The sequence below is a fragment of the Artemia franciscana genome, chromosome 3, assembly GCF_032884065.1.
Source record: "Artemia franciscana chromosome 3, ASM3288406v1, whole genome shotgun sequence".
NCBI lineage: Eukaryota > Metazoa > Arthropoda > Branchiopoda > Anostraca > Artemiidae > Artemia > Artemia franciscana.
This window is the reverse complement of record NC_088865.1, coordinates 34,615,699-34,639,862: the sequence shown is the minus strand read 5'-3', so window position 1 is coordinate 34,639,862 and position 24,164 is coordinate 34,615,699. Positions and strand designations below refer to the sequence as shown.

Sequence of the window (24,164 nt, the reverse complement as noted above, 5' to 3'; positions counted from 1 at the left end):
TTTGGAAAAATAGGAATGATGTTTAACATTTGTTTATGTGTATGAGTGTAAATAACGTGTTTAAGTATGTTTAATTTTGATTTGGGAGTTTGTCCCTGTATCGTAGACTGTCCGATAGCCTATTTTTTTTGCTGTTTTAGAATCCAGTCTCATTCTTTGGGGATATTCATATCAAAATTAAGAATAAAGAGTCATCCAGTGTTGTAATGCTTAAATTAAAAAAAAAACGAGTTAAGTCTCGACGTGTTTGATTTTGCATCTGAGAGGTCGACGTGGAGGGGGTGAGGGGGGCACTTTTTGGCTTTTGTAAATTTTCTCTTTGGTCAGTTCTGTTGCACGAAAATAATTTTGCCAATATTTGGAATTGTTTTTTTTATTAAGTTTCTGAATATTCGGTTATATTTTGAATTTTTTAGGACTGACAGAGATTTTCGTGATTTCGCTGAAAATTTGGAATTTTTCATCGCTACTTTAGAGAAGACAAGATAGAGCATATAAAAGAAAACTCTGGAAATCTCTATCTTTACCTTCTTATCTTATTTTTCGTTTTCTGTTATAAATAACCTAAAAATACTGAAAATTGTCAATACTTTCTTTACTTTATAGAATCAAGGCTATTTTTACAGTGATGAAATTACTGATATAAGGAAAAACGTTTCTACTCTGAGATAAGTCAGACTTTCTTCATATTGCCTGGAAAAAATAATTATTAAAACAGAAAATGCATGTGCCTAAAACTGTGATTGTCGCTTTTAGTTTCATTAAATTTATTGCAAACAATTTTCCGCTTTCTGTACTTACGAAAAAATGAAAAGAGATCGTTTAAAATAACAACGTGTACAATAATAGTAATGGTTCTTGGATAAAACTTGACAGTGGCTTGAGAGTGTTACTGTAACCTTCTTCAGTTTTAATTTAATATATAATAATAGAGACTTGTAACTTATTTTACTAAACCTTGATAAAATTATTTAATAAAAACCTTCATAATAAAGACTAACAAGACTGCCTGCTTCCATTTAGCAATAATTTGCTTTATTGCGTACTTTTGTGTTCAAATTCCTAAGATGTTATAAAGTTCTATAAAAATAAACCCAGTAAGTTGGATTTTTTGTCGTTTTTTGGGTGAATATTTTTTGGCTTTATTCCCTTAGGAAATGACTATCAAGGTCTATTTCCAGCTCACTTGCCGGTCAAGAAAATAATCATAATTTCTTAAATTAGTTGCAAATATAACTCCCAAATGAATTCTTAGGGATCAATTACCAATTTATTCCTATACCCCCAAAGAGGATTCATTCCCCCTATTAAGAATCGTTGGTTTAAATGGTCATCTCTAATCTTAAATTTGTGGAATATACACCTAATTAGTTGATCGTTTTCCTTTCAACTGTTATGACTTTAAACTCGTTTTCACTCATATACTCGAGGCCCTGAGTTATAATTTTACGTCAAGCCACCTTTTTTGTATAGCAAACTTTCCGTTAGATTTTTATTCCTAATTTTAGTGTCAGAAGTTCTCATCCTTTACGACAAATCAACCGGAGTCGTATCTCCTGCCTCAAAGTCTCGAATTTTTCCCTCAAGCTGTATACCATTTAAGACGATCACCATTTCTTCAGTTCTTCAATAACAGTCCAGACGAAACCACCTTTTATAGGTAAATACGCTTTCTTCTCTCTTCCTTTTCTCGTCCCTTTCCTCCTCTCTCTCTCTCTCTCTCTCTCTCTCTCTCTCTCTCTCTCTCTCTCTCTCTCTCTCTCTCTCTCTCTCTCTCTCTCTCTCTCTCTCTCTCTCTCCCCTATCTCTCTCCTCTTTATTTACTTGTTTCTTATTTTGTTGTGATTAGCGATCAGCAGTCGAAAACGATAAGAGGTCGAAATTTGAAACCCTTTTGCTATAAGAAGATAGTAAAGCGATAATGAAGTTACACAATTTAGACTTGTCTTCTACAAAGAAGAAATAGCTTTTAAAACAAATTAAGTAGTATAAACAAGAAGCAAAGTAAAATGGCTCTAGCTCCTACGTTAAACTTCTTGTGGATTCCTAGAAGGGGGTCTTTAACCTGTCGTTGTTACTTCTACTGGAGTGGGCTGACAGGTATTACTAAAAATAGGTTCGACGAAAAAGCTAATTTCCTACTTGTGATTTATCGGGTTCTAGGGACGATCCTAGCAGGAATCTTTTCATAAGAATCTAACAACTGCAATGGTTGCTGCTCATGAATTAATGAGGTCCTGCTGGTTTTCGATTACGGTGGCGCTGTCGCACTTGGAGTAAATTTTATCTAGATTACCCTCGCTTTTTTCTTTCACTATGTACCATGACATATGTTGCTTCACGACGGCGACAACCATTTACTACACTTCTTTCACATATTTCAAATTCATTTAAGTTCTAATTGTCAGAGGCAATGCTAAAGTGTACACAATACAATACCCTGTGGGCGTGCTAGTTGTCAGAAGGGCGTATCAGTAATATCTAATAGACAGGTGAGGATATTAAGTTGAAAATTTCAGGGGATGTTGAAGAGCTATTGGAGAGAACGAGTTCTCCCATTCCCTTTTGAGCCCCCCTCTCTCCAGAGATGTCTGATTAAAATTTTGGAACAGTAATCTTGATCAAATGGTCGAAAGATCAAGTAAGTCTCCCTCCAGGGCTGAAATAACCGCCTGCAGTCCCTGGGGCAAGTATTGCAAGCTATGTAAGGTGCCCATTGTATGTATAGTCATGGGAAAAGAACGCAGGTTTAATCCTGAATTTCGAAAAAGGCTAATGGTATTAAGTTAAAACTTTTAGAAAATATTGAGGGGGACGTCAAATAAAATCAAAACACAGTTAAATGCAGGAGAGCTGTCAAACGGACACAACAGCAATATCGGAGGAATGACTAGGGTAAGTACAAATTTTAAAGTCATGTTGAGAGAGATGTTAAAAAGGGAACGGAGGGCAACCAGCCCCCCCATCCCTTTGCCTTTTTAAATCTTAACAAGTCTTTGATTCAAGATAGTCGTGACGCCTTATAGCTATATCTCTGAGGATACCATGTCCCCACGGCCCGTGGGGCAAGGATAAATTATGCAATTTGTTCATTTTTTAAATGCAGGATTTATCATTTAGAGAAGGGAGAATGTTTGCTCCTTGATCTGTCTAAGGGTACTGAGGCAAATTTTCGGAAGAGGGATATGTAGAGCTAAATAAAGTAACAAAACTATATGTATCCAAGTTATCAAAAAAGCGCATCGGCTGTGTCTTACTACTATTATTTACTACTTTTACTACAATTACTGTGTCTATATAGGGCCATTACTACTATTATTGCGACTGCAACTGTGACTATTTCCAACTGTGATTACGACTGATTTCAATTGCTGCTACATCTACTTATGACTTACAGGGAATATTGAGGGAAATGTTGAACTTTCAAACTTTGATGTTGAAATAATATCACTTTGATATTTCGAAACTTTCATGACATTTTGATGTTGAAAAAGAAAATTTGACGTTGAAATGGGATGTTGCAAAACTTAAAACTTTGGCAATCAACAACGAACGGAAACAGTTAAAAAAATAATTTCCGAAAATAAGTTTTACAAAGAAAATTAAAGAGCTCTATTAAACTTAAGACCAGCAGGAATAGATCCATATTATAATTCAAACTAAGAAAAAGAAATTAAATAAAGAATCATAGGAAATGTACTGATAAGAGTTACCAGTATAAATTAATAAATAAATCTTAAAACTAATAAAATTAAATTGATTTTTTAAGTCAAAATTAAAACGAATAAAAATAACTAGAAACAGGAGTTTGGCTATTGGTCCGTTTCCCTCCCGTAACCGCAAAAGTCTAACCATATTGCGTCATTTGCGCTTAACTGAAGACGAATTATATTATAAATATGTTCTTTTATATTTGTTGAAACAATGAAACAAAAAATTATACTGTAACAATGAAAGCTTTCAGTAATTAATATCATTTTATGTTATATGGTTAGTTTATTTTCATTACTTTCCTAGAGCTGTTCGAGACAAAAAGTTTTCAGTAAAACGCAAATGACGCAATAGGTTTTAGACTTTTACTGTTAGGGAAGGGAAAGAAGGGCAGTAACTGAACGCCTGTTTGCAGTGATTTTTGTTTGTTTTAATTTTGACGTTAATATTCAGTTTAATTTTGGTCGTATATGGTTTATTTATACATTTATGTTAAATATACTATCTCTATGTTCGCTATGATTGTTTATTTGATTTCTGTTCGTTTTCGGTTTCATTTATTCTTTAACCGTAGTTTATAGTCTTTTTTAGTTTGATTTATTATAGGGATATATTTTTTCTGATCTTAAGTTTGATATCGCTCTTTAATTTCCTTTGAAAAACTCTTTTCTCAGAAAGTTCTTTTAATTAAATAATATATAGATAACTTCGAAGACCACACTGCCTTTCTATGACGAAAGTAAAACAGTTCAAAATAGGGATGATACCTTTTTATTGACAGTGAATAGATATAAAATTATTTAACAGGATATTTCGAACATTTATACAGTTTTCATCACCAGCAGCATGAACTGTACACTGCTGATGATGAACACTGTATATGTGTTCGAAATATCCAGTTAAATAATTTTATATCTATTCACTGTCAATAAAAAGGTATCATCCCTATTTTGAACCGTTTTACTTAAAAAATATAGGGGAATATCGCTTTTCTGTATGTAAGATTCAAGTGGATTTACTTTTCAGTGTTTCTAAGATAGAAATGTCCAAAAAAGAGCTGCTGGGGAGGCCCCAAAGTCCCAAGTCTTTAAGATATAAATTACATTTAAATACCCGGAAAGAAGCGCAATTTGCCCATACACTACAGTTAAAAACCCTAGTCCATATTATTAAGGACAAAAAACAGAAACGACATATTATTTCTTCAGAGAGAAAATCGTTGGAAACTTTTTTGCTGGAAAACCTGTCCACCGTTGATTTTGCTCAAGTTGTTAGATTAGAAAGGAATTTGTTTAGCCAAGATTTTCGCTTGTCCAAGGAACGCCTCTATAAAAAATTTTAAGGCTTACGAAATGAATCTTCGATCAGAAACCGTATTTATTCTTCAAGATTCACTCCTGGACCTGCTATCGTTAACCTCTCTTCTAAAACATTGGAACCCCAGGAAATCGAAACACTAGAAAAAGGTCAAAAATTTTCTTTTCTACCGAAACAGGTTCCTGTGGCAGATATAGTTTCCTCTCTAGAGTCCGCTTTGCATAAACACTATCCTTCTGTCTCTAACTCGGATGAAGTTAGATCTGGTCTTATAAATATCCTCTATAACAGCCAAAAAAAGTTTAAGCCTCCTACCAATTACACACCGGAAAATTTGCATGACATAAAAATACTATCTAATCTCCGAAAAGATCCTTCTATTATAATAACTAAAGCAGACAAAAGCAATTCACTTGTTGTCCTGAATACGACATACTATGACAACAAAATTCTTTCGCATTTAAATGACACAATTACATATCAAACAATTACTCATGATCCTACTGATCAGTTCACTAATAATATTATAAATGAATTAAAGCAGCTAAAACAAAATGGTAAAATCACCCCACAACTATACAATAAATTTTTTCCCCGTGGTAGTTTCTGTCCTAAACTCTATGGTTTACCCAAAATACATAAACAGGGTATTCCCTTAAGACCTATCGTAGCGTGTACTAAAGCCCCCATTATCAATATTGGAAAATGGCTTTGTACAGCTTTCAAACCTTTATTGTATTCTCAAAATTCCTATATTCGTAACTCTGCAGATTTGGTTAAAAAACTTAGCAACACAAGTATTTCAGAAAACACAATAGTTAGTAGTTTCGACATTGTTTCAATGTATACAAATATAGATGTAACTATTTCAGAGGAATTATTAAAAAACAAAATAGAAGAAAATTACCACTTGATCGAGACTTCAGCGACAGGAATTGATTGTGAAGTTTTAATGACTCTTGTTAAAATTTGTAATAAGTTTTCTATGTATTTTCAATTTCGCGATTCTTTTTATCAGCAAAAAAATGGGTTACCCATGGGAGCACCTTTATCCGGGCTACTAGCAAATATTTACGTCGATAATCTTGAGAATTGGGCATTGAATTCTTATTTTTTAAAACACGTCTATTGGGGTCGTTACATGGATGACGTAATTTCACTTTGGAATTATGGGGAAGCTGAGCTTCGGGGCTTCTTAGATCATCTTAACACTTATGACCGACATTTGCAGTTCACCCTAGAAGTTGAAATTGAAAATAAACTTCCGTTTTTAGATGTATTAATTATTCGCAATGCTGATCAACTGAATTTTACTATATATCGAAAGCCAACACAAAACAATAGATATCTTCACTTTAATTCAAATCACCCCCCACAAGTTAAAAGAGCAGTTGTAACTTCCCTCATTGATCTTGTCCTGAATATTTGCTCCAATTCATATATAAATGCAGAAATAAACTTTATCAGAGATATTCTTTTTGGTAATGGATACCCCATTCCTTTTGTCAATAAAATAATTAACCGTAGAATAAAAAGACATTCTTGTAAAATCGAAGAAGATACTTCACAATGTGAGGCTACTGATAAGCCCTCAAATATTGTCTATCTTCCGTATATCCCAAAGATCACAACAAAATTAAAAAATATTTGCACAAAAAATAACTTGTACGTAGTTTTTACTAATAATTTTAAAATCATCAATTTCTTAAATTCGGGTAAAGATAAGACCCCAGTTACTCGCCAAAGAGGGGTCTATCAAATACCATGTGATTGCGGAAAATACTATGTCGGCAGGACCCATCAGAATCTAGACAAACGGTTACAACAGCATAAAAATGACATAGACAAGGCCTTAATTTCAAATAGTTCCAACAACTCCTTTGATTCTGCTTTAGGTTGGCATATATTTAATAATCCGTCCCACATTATACATTTTGAAAACTCTTCACTCATTAGTAATGATTTGGGAATAAAACAGGTGGTTCGAGAATCAATCGAAATTAATCTCAAAATAAATAATAATATTTCTTTGAACAGGGCCTTGGGGGAATACTCACTAAATTCTTTATACTCAAATTTAATTAAAAATGATCTAACAAAATATTTTACTAAACCGATTTATAATAGTACTGAACCAACTACGAAAAGACCTTTGAGACAGGCTGCTAAACAAGCAAGATTAGCTTTAAGAAATTGCATCTAATCATTTTATTCTCTTCAGTTTGAATGAGCTTATATTCTCATTTCATTCTTTTCGCCAGTCCTGGTTGAACTTCGTTGAAGTAAGGATGCTAGGGCTATTTTTAAAAAAGTTTTAAAAAGTGTTTTTAATTATTCAATTTTTAATCCTCACAATTTGATGTAAGTTCTTTTATATATATATATATATAGTTTCTCTCTTATTCTTGTATTGTGCTGAAGACGGCCCTTGGACATAGGGCCGAAATATCTACAGAAATAATTTCCACTGTCTTGAAATTTTCCCTATTGTCTCTACGTTGTATTTGTTTGCCCCAAAGTATTGTCCCCTTGGTGGTACTTAGAAAGGAATTGTCAGTTAGAAATTTGAGCCAAGTGTTTACTTTCAAGTCAAGAAAAATATTGGGAATCTAATTAGGTGAGTCCAATTCTGCGTGTATTTGTGGATGCATCTAAATGTCAGCATATGCTTATGTTGACAAATATGCACATCTACCAAATTTGGAACATATTGAATTGTCTTGAGTTTCTTTAAAGTTTCCTTAGCCACTTTTGTAGTCCTTATGTGAGCATGATGAGTATTTTGTGAACCTTTGTTTATAGGTTGCTTATAAAAACTCTCTGACGAGTCAAATTTTATAGCCGAAATTTATCCCAAAATGACTTTAGAAATTACCCAAAATTACCTTTATGTGAGCTTGATATACGAGTATTTTATGAACCTTTGTTTATAGATTCCTTATAAATGCTCTCCAGACGAGTCAAATTCTATCTATCTCAAAATTACCATTAAAAATCGGCAACAATTTTTACTTACTCAAAAGATTTTGCTTGTGTCGTTTAATTTGTAAAAATCATCTATTCTTTTTATAACCATTGTTTGTGATAACGTATCTACGAACGTTTTTCATGTACTAATCATGTTTATGTCAAACATAGTTGTGAATGAGCCATTCATTTTTTTTGTTAAAGTTTTTTGTGGGTAAGAAGTGTTGGTATAACATGCTAATTCTGATAACGTTGTGGAAGTACTACACTCTAAATACTTTATAGGTCAATATTGCTGAGAGAGGACACAGAGAGTGGTATAACAATGATTCAACCTTATTTACTTGAGTATAGTTCCTTAACAGGGAAAGAATCAACGCCAGTTAGTCTTGACGCCACAAGTCTAAAGAAGGACACGATTCTTTTAATGGACACATTTTTTCACGTTCTTGTCTATCATGGAGCTGTAAGTATTATCGAAGTCAACTTTTAATTATTGGTTTTGCTTTTGTTTCAAAAAAAATTACTGTATTAGGCTGTATTTAGCTGGTATCACCTTCGACTCATCTTTTGTTGAAAACTGTCGTGCTGAAGGGATCCTGGTAAAGGATGCTAAAGTGATCGATAGAACCTACAGTTGAATTAAAATCAAGTAGTTGTGGGTATCAAGCCATGGTTAATTGTAGAAAAGGCCAAGACACATAGTTCAATTATTAGCCTTTATTAGCATTGTATAAAAGTGATGTCAGTTGATTTGTTAATAGATAAGTCTATCTATCATTCGTCCATATGTCATTCCTAGGAAAGAACTAAGGTAGTCATAGAACCTATAGTTTTCCAAGTGTTTGGTTAAATGGCACGGGTGTATGGCGGGAGTAAGTATGACTCTCTTATTGGACCAGTACTTGTTTGTTAGCTTTAAGAAAGGCACGCTCGCCTAGAGTCTCAGGCAGGTTGACCAAGAATTTAAAATTGACATAGGACCCTTAGATCGCCTGTAATAAAAGGCAAACAAGGCACGCCTACCTATTGTCTTAGTTAGGTTGACCAAGAATTTAGAATGACACATGACCGTTAATTTGCGCGGAATGACAGGCAAACAAGCGTCCAAAGCCAAATTGGGTTCATCCGCAATGAGTGTCAGGCAAGACGATTAATTCAATTCATAAACTTAGACATTTGCACTAAAAAAACTCAATTCAATGTTAGTTGACCAACAAGTTGCCTGGAATTGCAAGGGGAATAAGCGTCCAAAGCTTAAAAGGGTCTGTCTGCCTAGAGTGTTTGGCGAGTGAACCAATTTATAGGATAAGACAGTTGGGCTGATAAATAATTTATTAAATATTGGTTGACCTATATTTAGTGGACTGTCTGTGTAGGCTTGTCACAAGCTCAGGTAGTTTTACCAACAATTATGCCCAGGTAGTCAGTAAAATGGTATTACCCCAGACTAGGCAGCTGAGAAAAAATAAACGTATTTAATTAATTAAAAATTTGCAACTGGAACCCCTGATGATAATCCGGACTGAGCTGAGGCAATGAATAGATATTATTTGGAAAGTGACTGGAGTCGGCGGGCACCCCCTCCCCGCCTATCCTGAAGAGAGAAGTTTGAATGCTATACGGCGGACATGGGCTAGATGGGATCCCGTGTGAAAGAGGAATATATTGTTGGCACGCATGTAAAAATATAACAGTACAAAATAGGGGCGAAACTTTTTAATTGACAGTGAAACAAATATAAAATTTTTTAACTGGATATTTCGAACACATATACAATGTCATTGTCAATTAAAAGGTTTCATCCCTATTTTGAACTGTTATATTTTCGTCATGGAAAGGCAGTGTGGTCTTCGAAGTTATCTAGGTATGTGTGTAGCGCACTGTTACCGCTTGAACAACGGTCTAACCATAGAATAGAATTTTTTTGACACTAAATCCTCAGTGCCGGTTTTATAAAAACGAAGACTTCCCTATAAAGACAAATTGGCACTTCGCTATTAACTAATTAAAAGGGAACCTCGTATTATAATAACTTTTCTCTTTTCCATACCCATAGTCAGGAACTTTTTGAGTCTCTTTATGCCTCCAGTATCTTTCTTTAGTGATAGATTTGTTATTTCCTCGTTCTCTCAAATCTTAAAATCCAATATTTATTTTTGCAATTATATTGATTCCTCGTATTTCTCCACAAAATAGACCAAATCATTCTTATTTCGACACAGGGGAAAAGAAGTAAGGATCAGAAGGTTGGCACCCCCTTCCCCCCTTCAGATACGTTTGTCTTTTAACAAGTGGTAACTTATCGTATCTAACACAAATAATACACTTTAGTTTTCACTTGAAGCTTCTACTGCCGTCAATAGGGGGGCATGTTCCCCCTGTTTCTACCCCCCAGGTTTTGAAAAGGTGTTATTTCCATTCTGTCTAATTTTTGAAAATATGTTACCCCCCCCCTCCTTTCCTATAAATTTCTGCTAATTGACACCACTAGCTGCACCCCCTAAAGTATTTGACCTTATCATACAGCTGGAGCAACCGGGTCCCAATCATTCTCAGATGCCATACGTGGATATCTAATCCCTTAACCTCTCTGTGGCACTTTTTGCAACATCTTCTTCGCTTAGACCAGTCTCCGACCCAAAATTATATAGCTCTGGGAGTCCACAATGATGTAATATCTTCATTTATGAGTTGGATCATCGAGCAACTTTAATCTGTGGCATGTTCACATAGGATTAACTCTTCTATGACCTTTGTTGATACTGAATGCCTGATTTGACTCTTATTGTTTAAGGATAAATCTATAGAACAATTTATACTGCTGTTGCTGTTGTTTGGAAAATCTCTGGGAAAGTTGCCTAGTTACCTGATAAAAGTTAGATTTCTTTAACTGAATAAATTGCTTGACCAAGTAGCTCAAATTCCTTAAATGGCCGCTAATTTCTTGTGACAGGGGAATATTGCTCATGTGTAAATCAAAAATTACTGTAGTTTAAAAACATTATTAACAAGTTACATGGCTGGAGCTGTTGTATTGACAAAAATCATCTTGTTTCCCAATAAGTTTTTTTTTTAGCTCAATAAATTACTTGACAAAATAATTAAAATTATTTAGATTGGCCATGGCAATCAGATAAAGATTGAAGGAAACTACAATGTTCCTCGTTATGTCGGTGATATGTCACTTACTTAGGTGGAAGCTTTAGTAGCATTAGTCCCAAACCCAGGGTACCCTTTATTGAATCTGCAGAAAAGAAAATTCCTGGAACACCAGACTGATTTTATTTTTTATTGTTTCAATTACCGCAAATTCTGGACGTCATACGCAAGGAAATTGCTTTATAGTTTCTTTAAAATTATTAAACGAGGGATTAACTTGACTTTCCTGGATTTAAGTGGCTTACTGTTAAAAATGTGTTAACTGATGTGGCAAAGAGGGTTTTAGGTGATAATATGAAATTGATTGGGCAATAAATTCAGGTTTGTCACAGACTAGAGGAGTCAAAACTAGGGGCTTCAGTCCTTTTTTTTACGGAAAGGGGGACCTTTAGGGGCCATCCTGACACCGAAAAAGGGACCCCTTGGTCCAGCTGTCGTCTACGACAGCTAATAAATACCTCAAATAATATATAATAAATATAATACAAATATAAACAAATATCATAACAATATAAATATTACAATCAATTTCATACCCGATATTCAAACTTATCTCTCATAAATCAGATACCAGGATGATTGGCAATGTATCATAACCATCTTCTGGAAAGACATGGGTAATATCAAGATTGTCTGATCCCTCGGCTTCCTAAATGGATCTTTTGAGGTTTCTTTTTTTCTTGATTTTCTGCTATGAAGCTGCAAAAATTCGAAAAATACAGAAGTAACTACTTTGTATTTTCCTTGACATTGATTCAGGAATGGTAACTATCATTTATCTTAAAATTAAAACTGAAAGTAATGACGAATTACTGCGTCATTCATGTTGTTATTAATATGCAGTTGTCAGCATCTGCCTTTATTTTTGCATATAGGTATCTAAGTGTTTTCAAGAGCTCTTGATTAATTTTCCTGTTTGGTGTGCATTAAAAGTGACCCATCAAAGACGGTTTAGGTGAATTGAATTTCAACCAGGTCTTTCTTTTCACTGCCCATTTTAAGCCGATTTCTGGCTTCTTCAAACTTCTTGTCAGTAGCTTGCTCCTTGTACCCAGCAGTCTATTTTTTTTCTTGTAATAACTTTTCAAGAGTCTCTCTTCCTTGCTTGCTGGAAAAAAGTTCAGCGAGCATTTGCTTTTGTTTTTCTGCAAGCCTCCATTGTTCTTCTTCACTCTTTTTTTCCACCTCTCTGTCTGGTTCTTGATATGATTTTTATAATTTGGAAGGACATTCTTGTTTCCACTGTTTTGATTGATGACGAGGAGAGTATTTTAGTGCTACCTGCCCTTGTCCTACCTGCTTTGGCACCATTTGCACAAAAAATTTCGAATGCGAGACTTGAACTCTAAAACTTAACACTTTATGGTCTTGGTCCAGAGCCCTATGTCACAAGGCATTACATAAGTGTAGCAATCTAATACTTAATAAGGGCATGGGGATAGAAAACTGAGACGTACTGTCGGTTGAGTCCTGATGCAAAAGATATGAAATCTCTTCTTCCATTATTAGCAAGGAGATTTGGATGCTGTAGCCTTGAAATGATTCTGCAGTCTTGACATGACCTAACCTTGCAAAAAGAGACTTTTAGAAACGCGAGAGATGTTTTTGGGTCCTTTAGGGACCCTCTCCAGTTTTAAGGACTTTAGTAACCTTGTGATAGCCGTGCTAATTGAAATTGGAAAAATCTGGAATGTCTTAAATTCCAGATTTTCCAAAATCTGGAATTTCTTAGGAATCGACAAACTTTTTTCCAGATTCCACAAAGGATTCTTCTATTGTTTAGGATTTTTCAGATGAAGCAAATCCCAGTTTACCTCCACCATAGGAATATACACATTATGTAGAATGTCAGTAAAACTGATTTTAATACTAGCTAATATTGCTTTGGTATGGAAGTGGACAGTTCTTTCTATATCATCACAAGTTTCCTCAGTTTGCAATATTTTTTCTTCTTTGTTATCTCAAACTGTGATTGCGTTTGTTGAAGTTCTATACCACATAGACTGAGTTGCCTTAGGAATCAAAGAGAGGAGTGTTTTTATAGGGTAAAAATTAATATGTAGCTTGAAAAGTTCAGTTGTTCAAAAGTCCAAGTTTCTTCCTTAAATTTCGTTAATAATAGGCGATTGGAAGTCATTTTATTACGAATCTAAATGTATACATTGATATTTTTAATTTTATTGTAGGTATTTTTTGTAGTAATTCATTTGCCTAACAGTTGAGGAGAGAAAAAAAAAAACTGATTGTGGATTATTATAGTTAACATTAAAGTAATATGTTGAGAACTCCGGTCATGCCTTTTAGGAACTGTGTCATAATGATTTGGCCCAAATTTTGGCTTTTTTTCTTTGGTTTTTAGTGTGAACTCTAACTTTTGTTCTGACGTTTTTTATATATTTTTTAAATCCTTTTGTTGTTTCTTTAGGATGTTGTTTACTGGAAAAACCAGGGTTTCGATCAATTGCCCGAGTATGCCCACTTAAAGGTTTTCATGGAAGCTCCTTTAGAGGACGCAACAGAGATTGTCTCGAATCGTTTTCCTGTGCCTCGATACGTTGTTACCGAAGAAGGAGCCTCCCAAGCCCGATTCCTGTTGAGTAAAGTGAATCCATCTATTACCCATACTCAGCCAAATTACCAAGGAGAAGTAAGTTTTCGATTTAGTTCCAATCTTTTCTTTTTTTTTCTTCTTCATGTGTGCGATTTAGGGGTATGCAGATGAGATAGGGTAACCCCCCCGTTTCGATCCAAGATTCGTTGAAGGAGCCTTTTGGAAACTTTTTTTTGGGGGAATTTAAAGACTCTTCACTGAAAGATTCCTTTGTCATATCCCCCCCCCCCTTCAATGGAAACCAAAATCACACTTTGCGTGTTTAATTTAGTTTTTACTATTTTCTAATGGATCAGTTAAAACAAAATTGGACACCTGCTTAACCTTTTCCAGACGGAATTTTCCTTTTCTCCTCTATCCTACTCACCTCTGAAGAAAGGTCAATGCCTTGTTTTATTTAAACAACATGTTTTAGCCTTTCCTGTGTCTATGAAATAGGCACCTGTGAAATACACCTTTGTAGTATCTTAGTGTCACCTATGAAATATACTATTTTGTCATTAGGTTTCAGCTGTAACTTACAATGATAGGAAGAATGAACTAAACTTCCCTAAAAAAGGGTGAAAATATTCCCCTTTTCAACCAATTTTTCTATATATTTTTTGAAAAATAGCAAAAAAAAGCTCATTATGATTTTCAAAAATGTAATTTGGTAAATCGATAAAGCTAAATTTCGATTGTTGAATGATAACAAAGTTGCAGTCGTAAGTCGAAACCTTGGACTTCTAGGGCTGTAGAAATACAACATAGCAAAACTTGTGTGAAGAGCAAAAAATTTAAATTTGTTGAATGAGTCCCACTTAACTCACTTTGGGATCTCCTTTTCAAAAGCAAAACTGTTTTGTCTGTTTCATTGCAATAGCAAACAGCATCAACTCTGTGCTATTTTACTTTCGTTGTAATCGTTATTACAGTGTTCGGACTCGCCTATAAATTCCTATATTTTAATGCACTCCTATAAAATGCCTATATTTTGGCTAAAATCCTATTATTCCTATATTTTCGGCTGAAGAGCACTAAGAACATTGCTCATGATTTGCAATTTTCTGTCTTTTGGTGTAGATTGATAATTAATTACAACTGTTGAGCTTTTTGAACTTAACTAATGCTTTGTGTTGGGCTTAGTAAGCTGCTTCTGCCTGGGCTATGCTGTTGTGTTGACTTAGTAGCCTATGTTTTGTTTTTTGTCATGTTGGGCCTGTCCGAAATGAGCAAAGATCAGTATATAGGCTAGCAGTCTCTGCTTAATGAGACTGGAGTTCTTGCTACTTATGTGTTTCCTGGCTGAAAGCTGGCTGGCTGATGTGAATACGGCCCAGTTATTCAAATGGGCTATTCTAAGATAGTTGCTAATCGAGGGAAGTATAATAGACGTGCTCTGGGTAGGCTATATGCTACATTCTGTGATCAATCTGTCCTTTATCTATCTGGTCTTTATCCCCTTCTAAAGAGAAATGATGTTAATCAGATTCGGACTTTTTATTTCAGCTATTATAATTTTTACTTTATCTCCCCCCTTGGTATAGCAATGGTAAGATAATTCGTAAGTTTGATGTTCCTGATATAAGTGCAAAGTTGGCCCTCCTGCATGGAAGATTGTCGGAATCAGCTTTTTATCGTTTATCGCCTCATCATCCTTTGGTCCGTCTGTTCGGTTAATCTCATTGTAGCATACTGTTTTTATGGCACTTGGTATTAACCAAGTGACATATAGCAATCGCAAATTCTGTCGGTCTGTCTGTCTGTCGGTCCTGGTTTTGCATTCTTTAGGCACTTCCAGGTAAGCTAGGACGATGAAATTTGGCAGGCGTATCGGGAACTGGACCAGATTAAACTAGAAATAGTCGTTTTCCCGATTTGACCATCTGGGCGGAGTGGGGGGCCCGTTAATTCAGAAAAAATAGAAAAATGAAGTAGTTTTAACTTACGAACGGTTCATCAGATCTTAATGAAATTTGATGTTTCGAAGAATATCGTGTTTCAGAGCTGTTATTTTAAATGCCGACTGGATCTGGTGACATTGGGGGAGTTTGGAGGGGAAACCTAAATCACAAAAATAAGCACAAGTTCTAGATACATGATTGACATAACCAGAACGGATCCGCTCTCTTTGGGGTAGTTTGGGGGTGGGGGTTGATTCTGAAAAATTAGAAAAAAAATGAGGTATTTTTAACTTACGAACGGGTGATCGGATCTCAATGAAATTTGATATTTAGAAGGATGTCGGGTCTCAAAGCTCTTATTTTAAATCCCGACCGGATCTGGTGACATTGGGGGGACCTAAAATCATGGAAAACGCTTAGATTGGGGGGATCGGGATGAAACTTGGTAATTTATGTGACCAGGCATCCCACGCCATCTACCACAGATCTGATCCTGAGGACTTCCGAATCCTATAATTGGCCTATTTTTGGGCCCGGGAAATCCTATAAAAATAGGACAGAGCCTATAATTTGAAATGAACCAACCTGTCCGAACCCTGTCATTAGTATTTTTTTTTTTTTTTTTTTTTTTTGTATGTGTCCTATTGGTAGTAAAATTCTTAAGACCTTCTTTTTTTGGGGGGGGGCTGTATAGTGAACCTGCATTAAAGGTTCAAGGGTTCTAAACATACTAAAATGGGGGAAATACACTAAAAGTATGTTAAATAGAGGATTTTAGTTTTTGTTTTATTTTTATTTTTTTTTATTTATTTTTTTTTACAGTTTGGTCTTTTTGTCCCCAAGAAGAACCAACATTGTGTCTTAGTCTGATAAGTTTCCAAAGTGTCACGGTGGCTTAAAGAAAATCAAAATGAATTAGTCATGCTCTGATGAATATGCCTTGTATATTGCTATACAATTATTTTAAATTTGTTATGCCCAAGATCTATTTCTATTTAAACAAGATCTATTTCTAATGAGAGTTAGGATCAGTGAGCTTTATTAAAACGATGCTTCGGAATTAATAATTGGCAATGAAATGAAGCAACAAAATTCTAAATTCAGGATTTTGACTTTAAATAGAAGGTACCCAGGCTTAAATTGCCAAACTTAAAAGAAAGTTCGAATGAGCTACTTGAATTAGTATTGCTTCGGATCTTGAAGGATACCACAGGATCTCAGTTATAGGAATCATTGGCTCTTGAAATGTAAGTCCCAATCCTAACCTTTGTGAGTCAATCACTTCATGCTTATAGTTTTCAATTTCACTCCTGAAATGTTTATTTATTTCTTCTACTTAGAGTTGAGCGTCTTACCTGAGGGGTTAGCACGCTAGACTTGAAATCCATTGTCCGTGAGGTAAAGGATTCGAGTCCTGTTGTCGCTGGTTATGTGGTTGGGAATGGGGTACAGTAGCGTGACTCAGTAAGCTCAGCCGGAGCTCTGGCTGGGTACCTGGAGAAATCTGGGGAAAGCCAATATAACTGGTACATGAAAAAAAGTTGAGAATTTTTTTAATCCCTAAAGCTATTATGTAAACTGCAAAAATATTTGTAGTGCCTGAGCAATAATTTTAATGTTTTAATTGAAACTTGAAAAATATGTGAAAATTTTAAAACTAGTTAGTTTTTTGTTATATAAAATCAATTCGCTATGTAATTAAGCTTACAGATTTGAACGCAACCAGTTATATAATGTCAGTAAAAAGGCCCAAAAAACAAAAATGTATAATTATTACAAATGATGATTCTTTGGAACCACCTGAACTATCAAACGCGATAAAACAGAGAGAGCAGCCCGAACAAATTTAAATTCACAATTGGTGAAAATTGGCAACATGGACCATTAAATGAGACAAGACCAATACGAGTAGTTAAATGAAAGGTCATTGCTAAATTGTCTGAAGTAATCAGAATCCAAAATAAAGAAGAAAGATAAAAATGTAGATATGCAACAGCGAGTATCAAAACGTGTCAAAAATAAAAATTAAGAGCAAAGAAACGAGCGGTTAGAAGATATGCAAAAACGAGAATTAGAGCGTGCCAAAGATGAAAATAAAGAGCAAAGATACACGCGGTTAGAAGATTATGACACCGAGAATCTGAGCGAGTCAAAAAATTAAAATGAAGAACAAAGACACTGGTGGTTAGAGGATATGTGAAAACGACAATTCGAGCATTTCAGGTCACAAGAAAAATCTAAATAGGTCAGGACTTTAAGGAAAATTCGTATTTTTCCCAGAGTGGTTGTAACGAACCTGTGGTGACATCATAACATCAAGAAGAGGTGACGTCATGCCATCAGGACTCAAATCGTCTGTGTTTAGAGGACAAGCAACAATAAGAATCCATATATAGAAGCCTGCCGAGTTCCGGGGCCCGGTGGCGAAGCGGCCAGATATATATATATATATATATATATATATATATATATATATATATATATATATATATATATATATATATATATATATATATATATATATATTATAATTAATTTTATTTGAAGACATGCCTAGCAATATTTTCCGTACTCAGAACACAAGTTACCTAAGATTGTATCCAGGGGGGACTAAGAGGCTGGAACCCCGCCCCCTCTTGGAATTTTTGTCTAACTCGTTAAAACGTAACGAAAATGAATATAAACGATTGTTTATAGTTTGTTTCAATTTTTTCAATCCCCCCTCCCGGAACAGAAATCCTGAGCTTTTCAAAACAATTTTTTCCCATTTCAATTTTCTGCTCCTGTAGTATAAATGTGCTATCGGAGAATCTGACGTCAAGCTGATCTGTGGTAACGATCAAACTGTAGAAAGTCGTTTGAAGTTGACGTTCATCAAGGAAAAATATGGCATTCATAAATCTTGGCTTTGTTTTATCAATAGCTGTGACTATGATGTTATTCAGTCATAATTCTTCCGCGAAAATACTGATATGGTATTCATGAGAAGTCGAATTTTAACAGTAAAAGATATCGTCTCATATAGTCAAAGGGAAAAAAATCAATGATGTAAAATGTCATATACAGTTCAGATGAAAATATGTTGTGTATGGGGTTTGCCATTCTCTGCCAAATTATTTTTTTAGTCTTGTGTGGTCTGGTGTATGATGAAAATCAGTTCGCTTTTTTTCTTTCTAGGGTGGAGCTATACTTACCGATGATGTGTCTCTTGAGGTATTTCTCCAGCATCTAAGGAAGCTAGTGGTTTCCAGCCAAAACTAGGAAGTTTAATTCTTGATAATTTTTTAATTTTGTTTAAGCGTTGAATTCTTGATTTTTGTATTGTTTTCAGTTGTCACATAATATAATCTCTTTTATCATTGGAAAAAAGTATTAAAAATAGGCTAGCGCCTGCCAATTTAGGAGTTTTCAAATTTTGACGTTTACCAAAATTGTCTTAACTCGTCGGAAAACCAAAAAGTTTGTAGATAAATTTACCTCTGGACTGTTTCTTTGCATTTTTTAGTTTGCATTTAAAGCATTTTCGTAGCTTTTGTATTTACCAAGTTGAGAAATGAGACAAAAATTAGAGACACTACATTTCCTCATATTTTATTCAAGACAAGTTTTCAAATAGTAGGACAATTGAGACTTTCAAAAGCCAATCCGATCAATTGCACTTTATATATGTAAATTATATTGTCAAAGCACTTGATTCTTACCTTTATGAATTCTTTTCCCAAAAATAGGGACAAATGTATAAAAAAATTCTATAATATTTTGCCTTCAAGTCTTTCTCTCTCTCTCTCTCTCTCTCTGGGACTTCGCGCCACCCCAACACCTAGTTGGTGGGGGCGCTTCGCGCCCCCTCCAAGCCCCCCCGCGCGCGTAAGTCGTTACACGCCATTGTAGTTGTGTCCCACCTGTGAATATAGATAGATATTTATATGTTTTTAATTACATAAAACTTGCGAATATACAACATTCTTCGCTGTCTCATTGTCTGTGCATATAAATAGATTGTCAGGTTTACCGACTCTTGAACATGCAACATATAATTGTCCATGGGAAAAAAAAATCCGTATTCAGATCTATACCTCATTATTCTAATGATCGCCCTTGAGCTTTGTTGATGGTGATTGCTAATCGAATATTCCCTGTGTCCCCGTCGTCATTTATATATCCTCCCTGTGCCCCCGGCGTCCCCGTTGTAGTTGTGTCCCTTTGTCCCGGTCGTCATTTATATTTCCTGTGTCCCGGTCGTCATTTGTGTCCCGGTGTCCCAGTCTGTAATTTCTCTTTGAGTGTCCCGGTCGTCATTTATATTCCTTGTGTCCCGATGTCCCGCTCGTTATTGTGTCCCGGTCTGTAATTTCTCTTTGAGAGTCCCGGTCGTCATTTATATTCCCTGTGTCCATTTATATTTCCTGTGTCCCGGTCGTCATTTGTGTCCCGGTGTCCTAGTCTGTAATTTCTCTTTGAATGTCCCGGTCGTCATTTATATTCCCTGTGTCCCGGTCGTCATTTGTGTCCCAGTGTCCCTGTCTGTGATTTCTCTTTGACTGTCCCGGTCTGTGTTGTGTCATCTTATAATGACGTCATATACAAAGCCTTATATATTTATATCTTGCGAATATACAACATTCTTCGCTGTCCCATTGTCTGTGCATATAAATAGATTATCAGGTTTACCGACCCTTGAACATGCAACATATAATTGTCCATGAAAAAAAAATCCGTATTCAGATCTATGCCTCATTATTCTAATGATTGCCCTTGAACATTCCCTGTGTCCCGGTCGTCATTTATATATCCCCCCTTTGCCCCCCTCCCCCCGGCGTCCCCGTTTTAGTTGTGTCCTTGTGTCCCGGTCGTTATTTATATTCCCTGTGTCCCGATCGTTATTTGTGTCCTGGTATCCCAGTCTGTAATTTCTCTTTGAGTGTCCCGGTCGTCATTTGTATTCCCTGTGTCCCGGTCGTAATTTGTGTCCTGTTGTCCTGATCTGTAATTTCGTTGTCTGTCTGTTTGTCTGTCTGTCCGCATATGACGTCTGAATTATTTCATCATATACCAATTCAAAAATGAAAGTATTCAAGCCGATGTAGCTGAGTTCGTAGAGCGTTATGTTCCAGGTTCTAGGTTCGAGAGGTTCCAAGTTCGAACCATACAAAAAAAGAAAAAAAAAATAAAAAAATGTAAAAACTACAAAAAAACTAAAAAGAAAAAAACTAAAACTAATAACAAATCTAAGAAAAGGGAAAAAACTAAAAAATAAACGAGACAAAGAAAACTAAAAAAACAAAAATAAAAAAATCCACCTGGACAGCGAGAGTCAAAACATATCAAAACTGAATATGATAGCGATGATGATTGGGTTTTGGATTTTGACTTGGATAAGGTCATCAATGCCTACCAGATTTTAGTTAAAAAAACAAAGGTTCGGCGATATGTATTTCATAGTGACGCTGAAAAATAAAGAAGAAAAAGAAAACTGAAAAAAGAAAAAAGGTAATAAGGACACTCAAAGAGAAATTACAGACCGGGACATAAATGACAACCGGAACAGAGGGAATATAAATGACGACCGGGACACTCAAAGGGAAATTACAGACTGGGATACCGGGACACAAATGACGACCAGAACACAAGGAAGATAAATGACGACCAGCACACAACTACAACGGGGACGCCGGGGGCACAGGGGGATATATAAATGACGACGGGGAAACAGGGAATGTTCGATTAGCAATCACCATCAACAAAGCTTAAGGGTAATCGTTAGAAAAATGCGGTATAGATCTGAATACGGATTGTTTTCCCATGGACAATTATTATGTTGCATGTTCAAGAGTTGGTAAACCTGACAATCTATTTATATGGACAGACAATGTGACAGCAAAGAATGTTGTATATTCGCAAGTTTTACGTAGTTAAAAATATATATCTATCTATATTCACAGGTGGGACACAGGGACACAACTACAATGGCGCGTAACGACTTACGCGCGTGGGGGGTGGCTTGCGCGAAGCGCCCCCATCAACTAGGTGTTGACAGCTAGTATCTATATAAAAACAAGTTGTTCGTCTGTCTGTCCGCATATGATGTCTGAATTATTTCATCATATACCAATTCAAAATCGAATGTATTCAAGCCGAAGTAGCTGAGTTGGTAGAGCGTTATGTTTCAGGTTCTAGGTCCGAGAGGTTCCAGGTTCGAGCCTTAAATACAAAAAAAGAAAAAAACTAAAAAAGGTAAAAACTACAAAAAAAAACTAAAAAGAAAATACTAAAAAACCTGAACAACTAAAAAAAAACTTATAAAAAGTAAAAAACTAAAAACTAAAAAAAGGTAAAAACTACAAAAAAAACTAAAAAGAAAAAAAAAACTAAAAAAACTGAAAAATAAAAAAAAATAAAAAAGGAAAAAAACTGAAAAATTAAGGAGAAAAAGAAAATTAAAAAAATAAAAAATAAAAAAAGGTAATTCAAGCCGAAGTAGCTTGAGTTGGTAAATCGTTATATTCCAGGTTATAGGTCCGAGAGGTTACGGGTTCGAACCTTGGCTTTAGCATTAATACAAAAGAAGAAAAAAAAACTAAAAAAGGTAAAAACTACAAAAAAACTAAAAAGAAAATACTAAAAAAAACTAAAAAAACTAAAAAAAAGGTAAAAAACTAACAAAGAAAAAAAAACTGAAAAAGGTAAAACTACAAAAAAAACTAAAAAGAAAAAAAAAACAACTAAAAACTAGAAAAAGAACTAAAAACTAAAAATTGAAAAAGAAAAAAAAAACTAAAAACTGAAAAAAGAAAAAAAACTAAAAAAAGGAAAAAAATGAAAAATAAAGGAGAAAAAGAAAAAAAAATAAAAAAACTAAAAAAGGTTAAAACTACAAAAAATACTAAAAAGGAAAAAAACTGAATAAGCCAAAAAAAAGGGTAAAAACCAAAAAAACTAAAAGGAGAAAAACAAAAAATTATTTCATCATATACCAATTTAAAAACGAATGTATATACAGACCGGACACAGGGAATACAAATGACGACCGGGACACTCAAAGAGAAATTACAGACTGGGACACAAATGACGACTGGGACGTGTGTGTTGACTGACGTCATGTTTGTCGACTATAAACGCGCGCGGGGGGGGGGGGGGCGAAGTGCCCCCACCAAATAGGTGTTCGGGTGGCGCAAAGCGCCACCCCAACAGCTAGTTAACTATAAATAGACGTGTCCGATTGCAAAACGATCCTTCTGCTGAAATATTTTCAGCTCAATTGCTGGCAATTGGGAACGGAAAGCTCCCAGTTGACTCAATTTTAGGACGTATACAACTGCCTCCTGAATTCTGTAATCTAGTGACGTCAAAAAATGATTTGGTTGAAAAAATATCTCCGAATATTCTAACCAATTATAAAAATCATAAATGGCTAAGTGAACGAGCGATTCTGGCAGCCAAGAACAAAGACTTCCAGGAAATCAACAATATTATTCTGACCAAGATTCGAGACCAGGCAGTCATTTACAAATCAGTCGACACAGTCCTGGAATCAAATGAAGCGATTAACCATCCATCAGAATTTTTAAATTCCCTGGATCTCCAGAGAATCTCTAGGCGTACCAATAATACTGTTGCGAAATATTAACCCACCAAATGCATTGCTACACTGACTATCCGATTGCCAACAAACCTTAAGAAGTCGCTGAGCACACTCTTGTGAAGCCTTTAGTTGTAACCCCCCCCCCCCTCCAAAGGTATCCTAACCTTTTGATTACTTTTTACGTTGACTGAAAATACCTCTGAACACAGATACTTGCCAATTGCTTTCTTTTCCTTATATTTTGTGCATAGTAATTTTGTTTATGGATGTGTATATATATGCTATAACGCCCAACAGCTAAATTAATAACGTACGCATAATTTTTCAAGTACTTTAAAAATACGATCGTTATTTTATATGTGGGGACAGTTTTCCCGGGGGAAGAATTTTCCGCAGAGAAGTTTTTTGCAGAGGGGGATAATTTTTCGTGGAGGGAGTTTTCTGCACGGGGAATCTTACTTGAATAGAATCTTACTTTTCTTTTCAGATCTTAGTAACGCTTGACAGGTAGGCTAGAACTTAATTTTTTAGAAGATAATTTAACCAAGACTATTATAAGAAGTTTCCAAGAACATTTTCTGATAAATATATTAAAAAGCAGCCAGAAAATCGGGAAATAGTTTTCTTACAAAAGTGGCTTGCATTGAAATCCAAATCAGGAATTAATCAAGTTTGTGAACCTTTTTTGTAGCATTACGCAGATCGGCTTATCAACGGTTCAATTAGGTCCTTTGATTAAAGTTTTTGACCCTCTATCAATCAAGCTGGGGAGATCGTCGACTTCTAATATAATGATTTTTTCAGAAACAAAATTTGCCATCTAGCAATACCTTTTATGCTTATGAAATTGAGAAACGCTGGTTAAAGTGTCTGATATTGGGCCTGTTGCGAATATATAAATGAATGATCTTGCAAATGAAGTCTTTATAAA

At 35.1% G+C, this 24,164-nt stretch overlaps 1 protein-coding gene across 3 annotated transcripts in view; it reads left to right on the top strand.

Moving 5' to 3' along the window:
- LOC136025210 (protein transport protein Sec23A-like) overlaps positions 1-19,030 on the top strand; it is a 62,785-nt gene extending 43,755 nt beyond the window's left edge. For all 3 annotated transcript variants that reach the window (XM_065701020.1, XM_065701017.1, XM_065701019.1), the window contains 4 exons: positions 1,509-1,660; positions 8,281-8,461; positions 13,583-13,804; positions 18,829-19,030. In XM_065701020.1, coding sequence (XP_065557092.1) covers positions 1,509-1,660; positions 8,281-8,461; positions 13,583-13,804; positions 18,829-18,912 — 639 coding nt within the window. In that variant the 3' untranslated portion in view covers positions 18,913-19,030. The remainder of the gene's footprint in view (positions 1-1,508; positions 1,661-8,280; positions 8,462-13,582; positions 13,805-18,828) is intronic.
- The last annotated feature ends 5,134 nt before the right edge of the window (positions 19,031-24,164 follow it).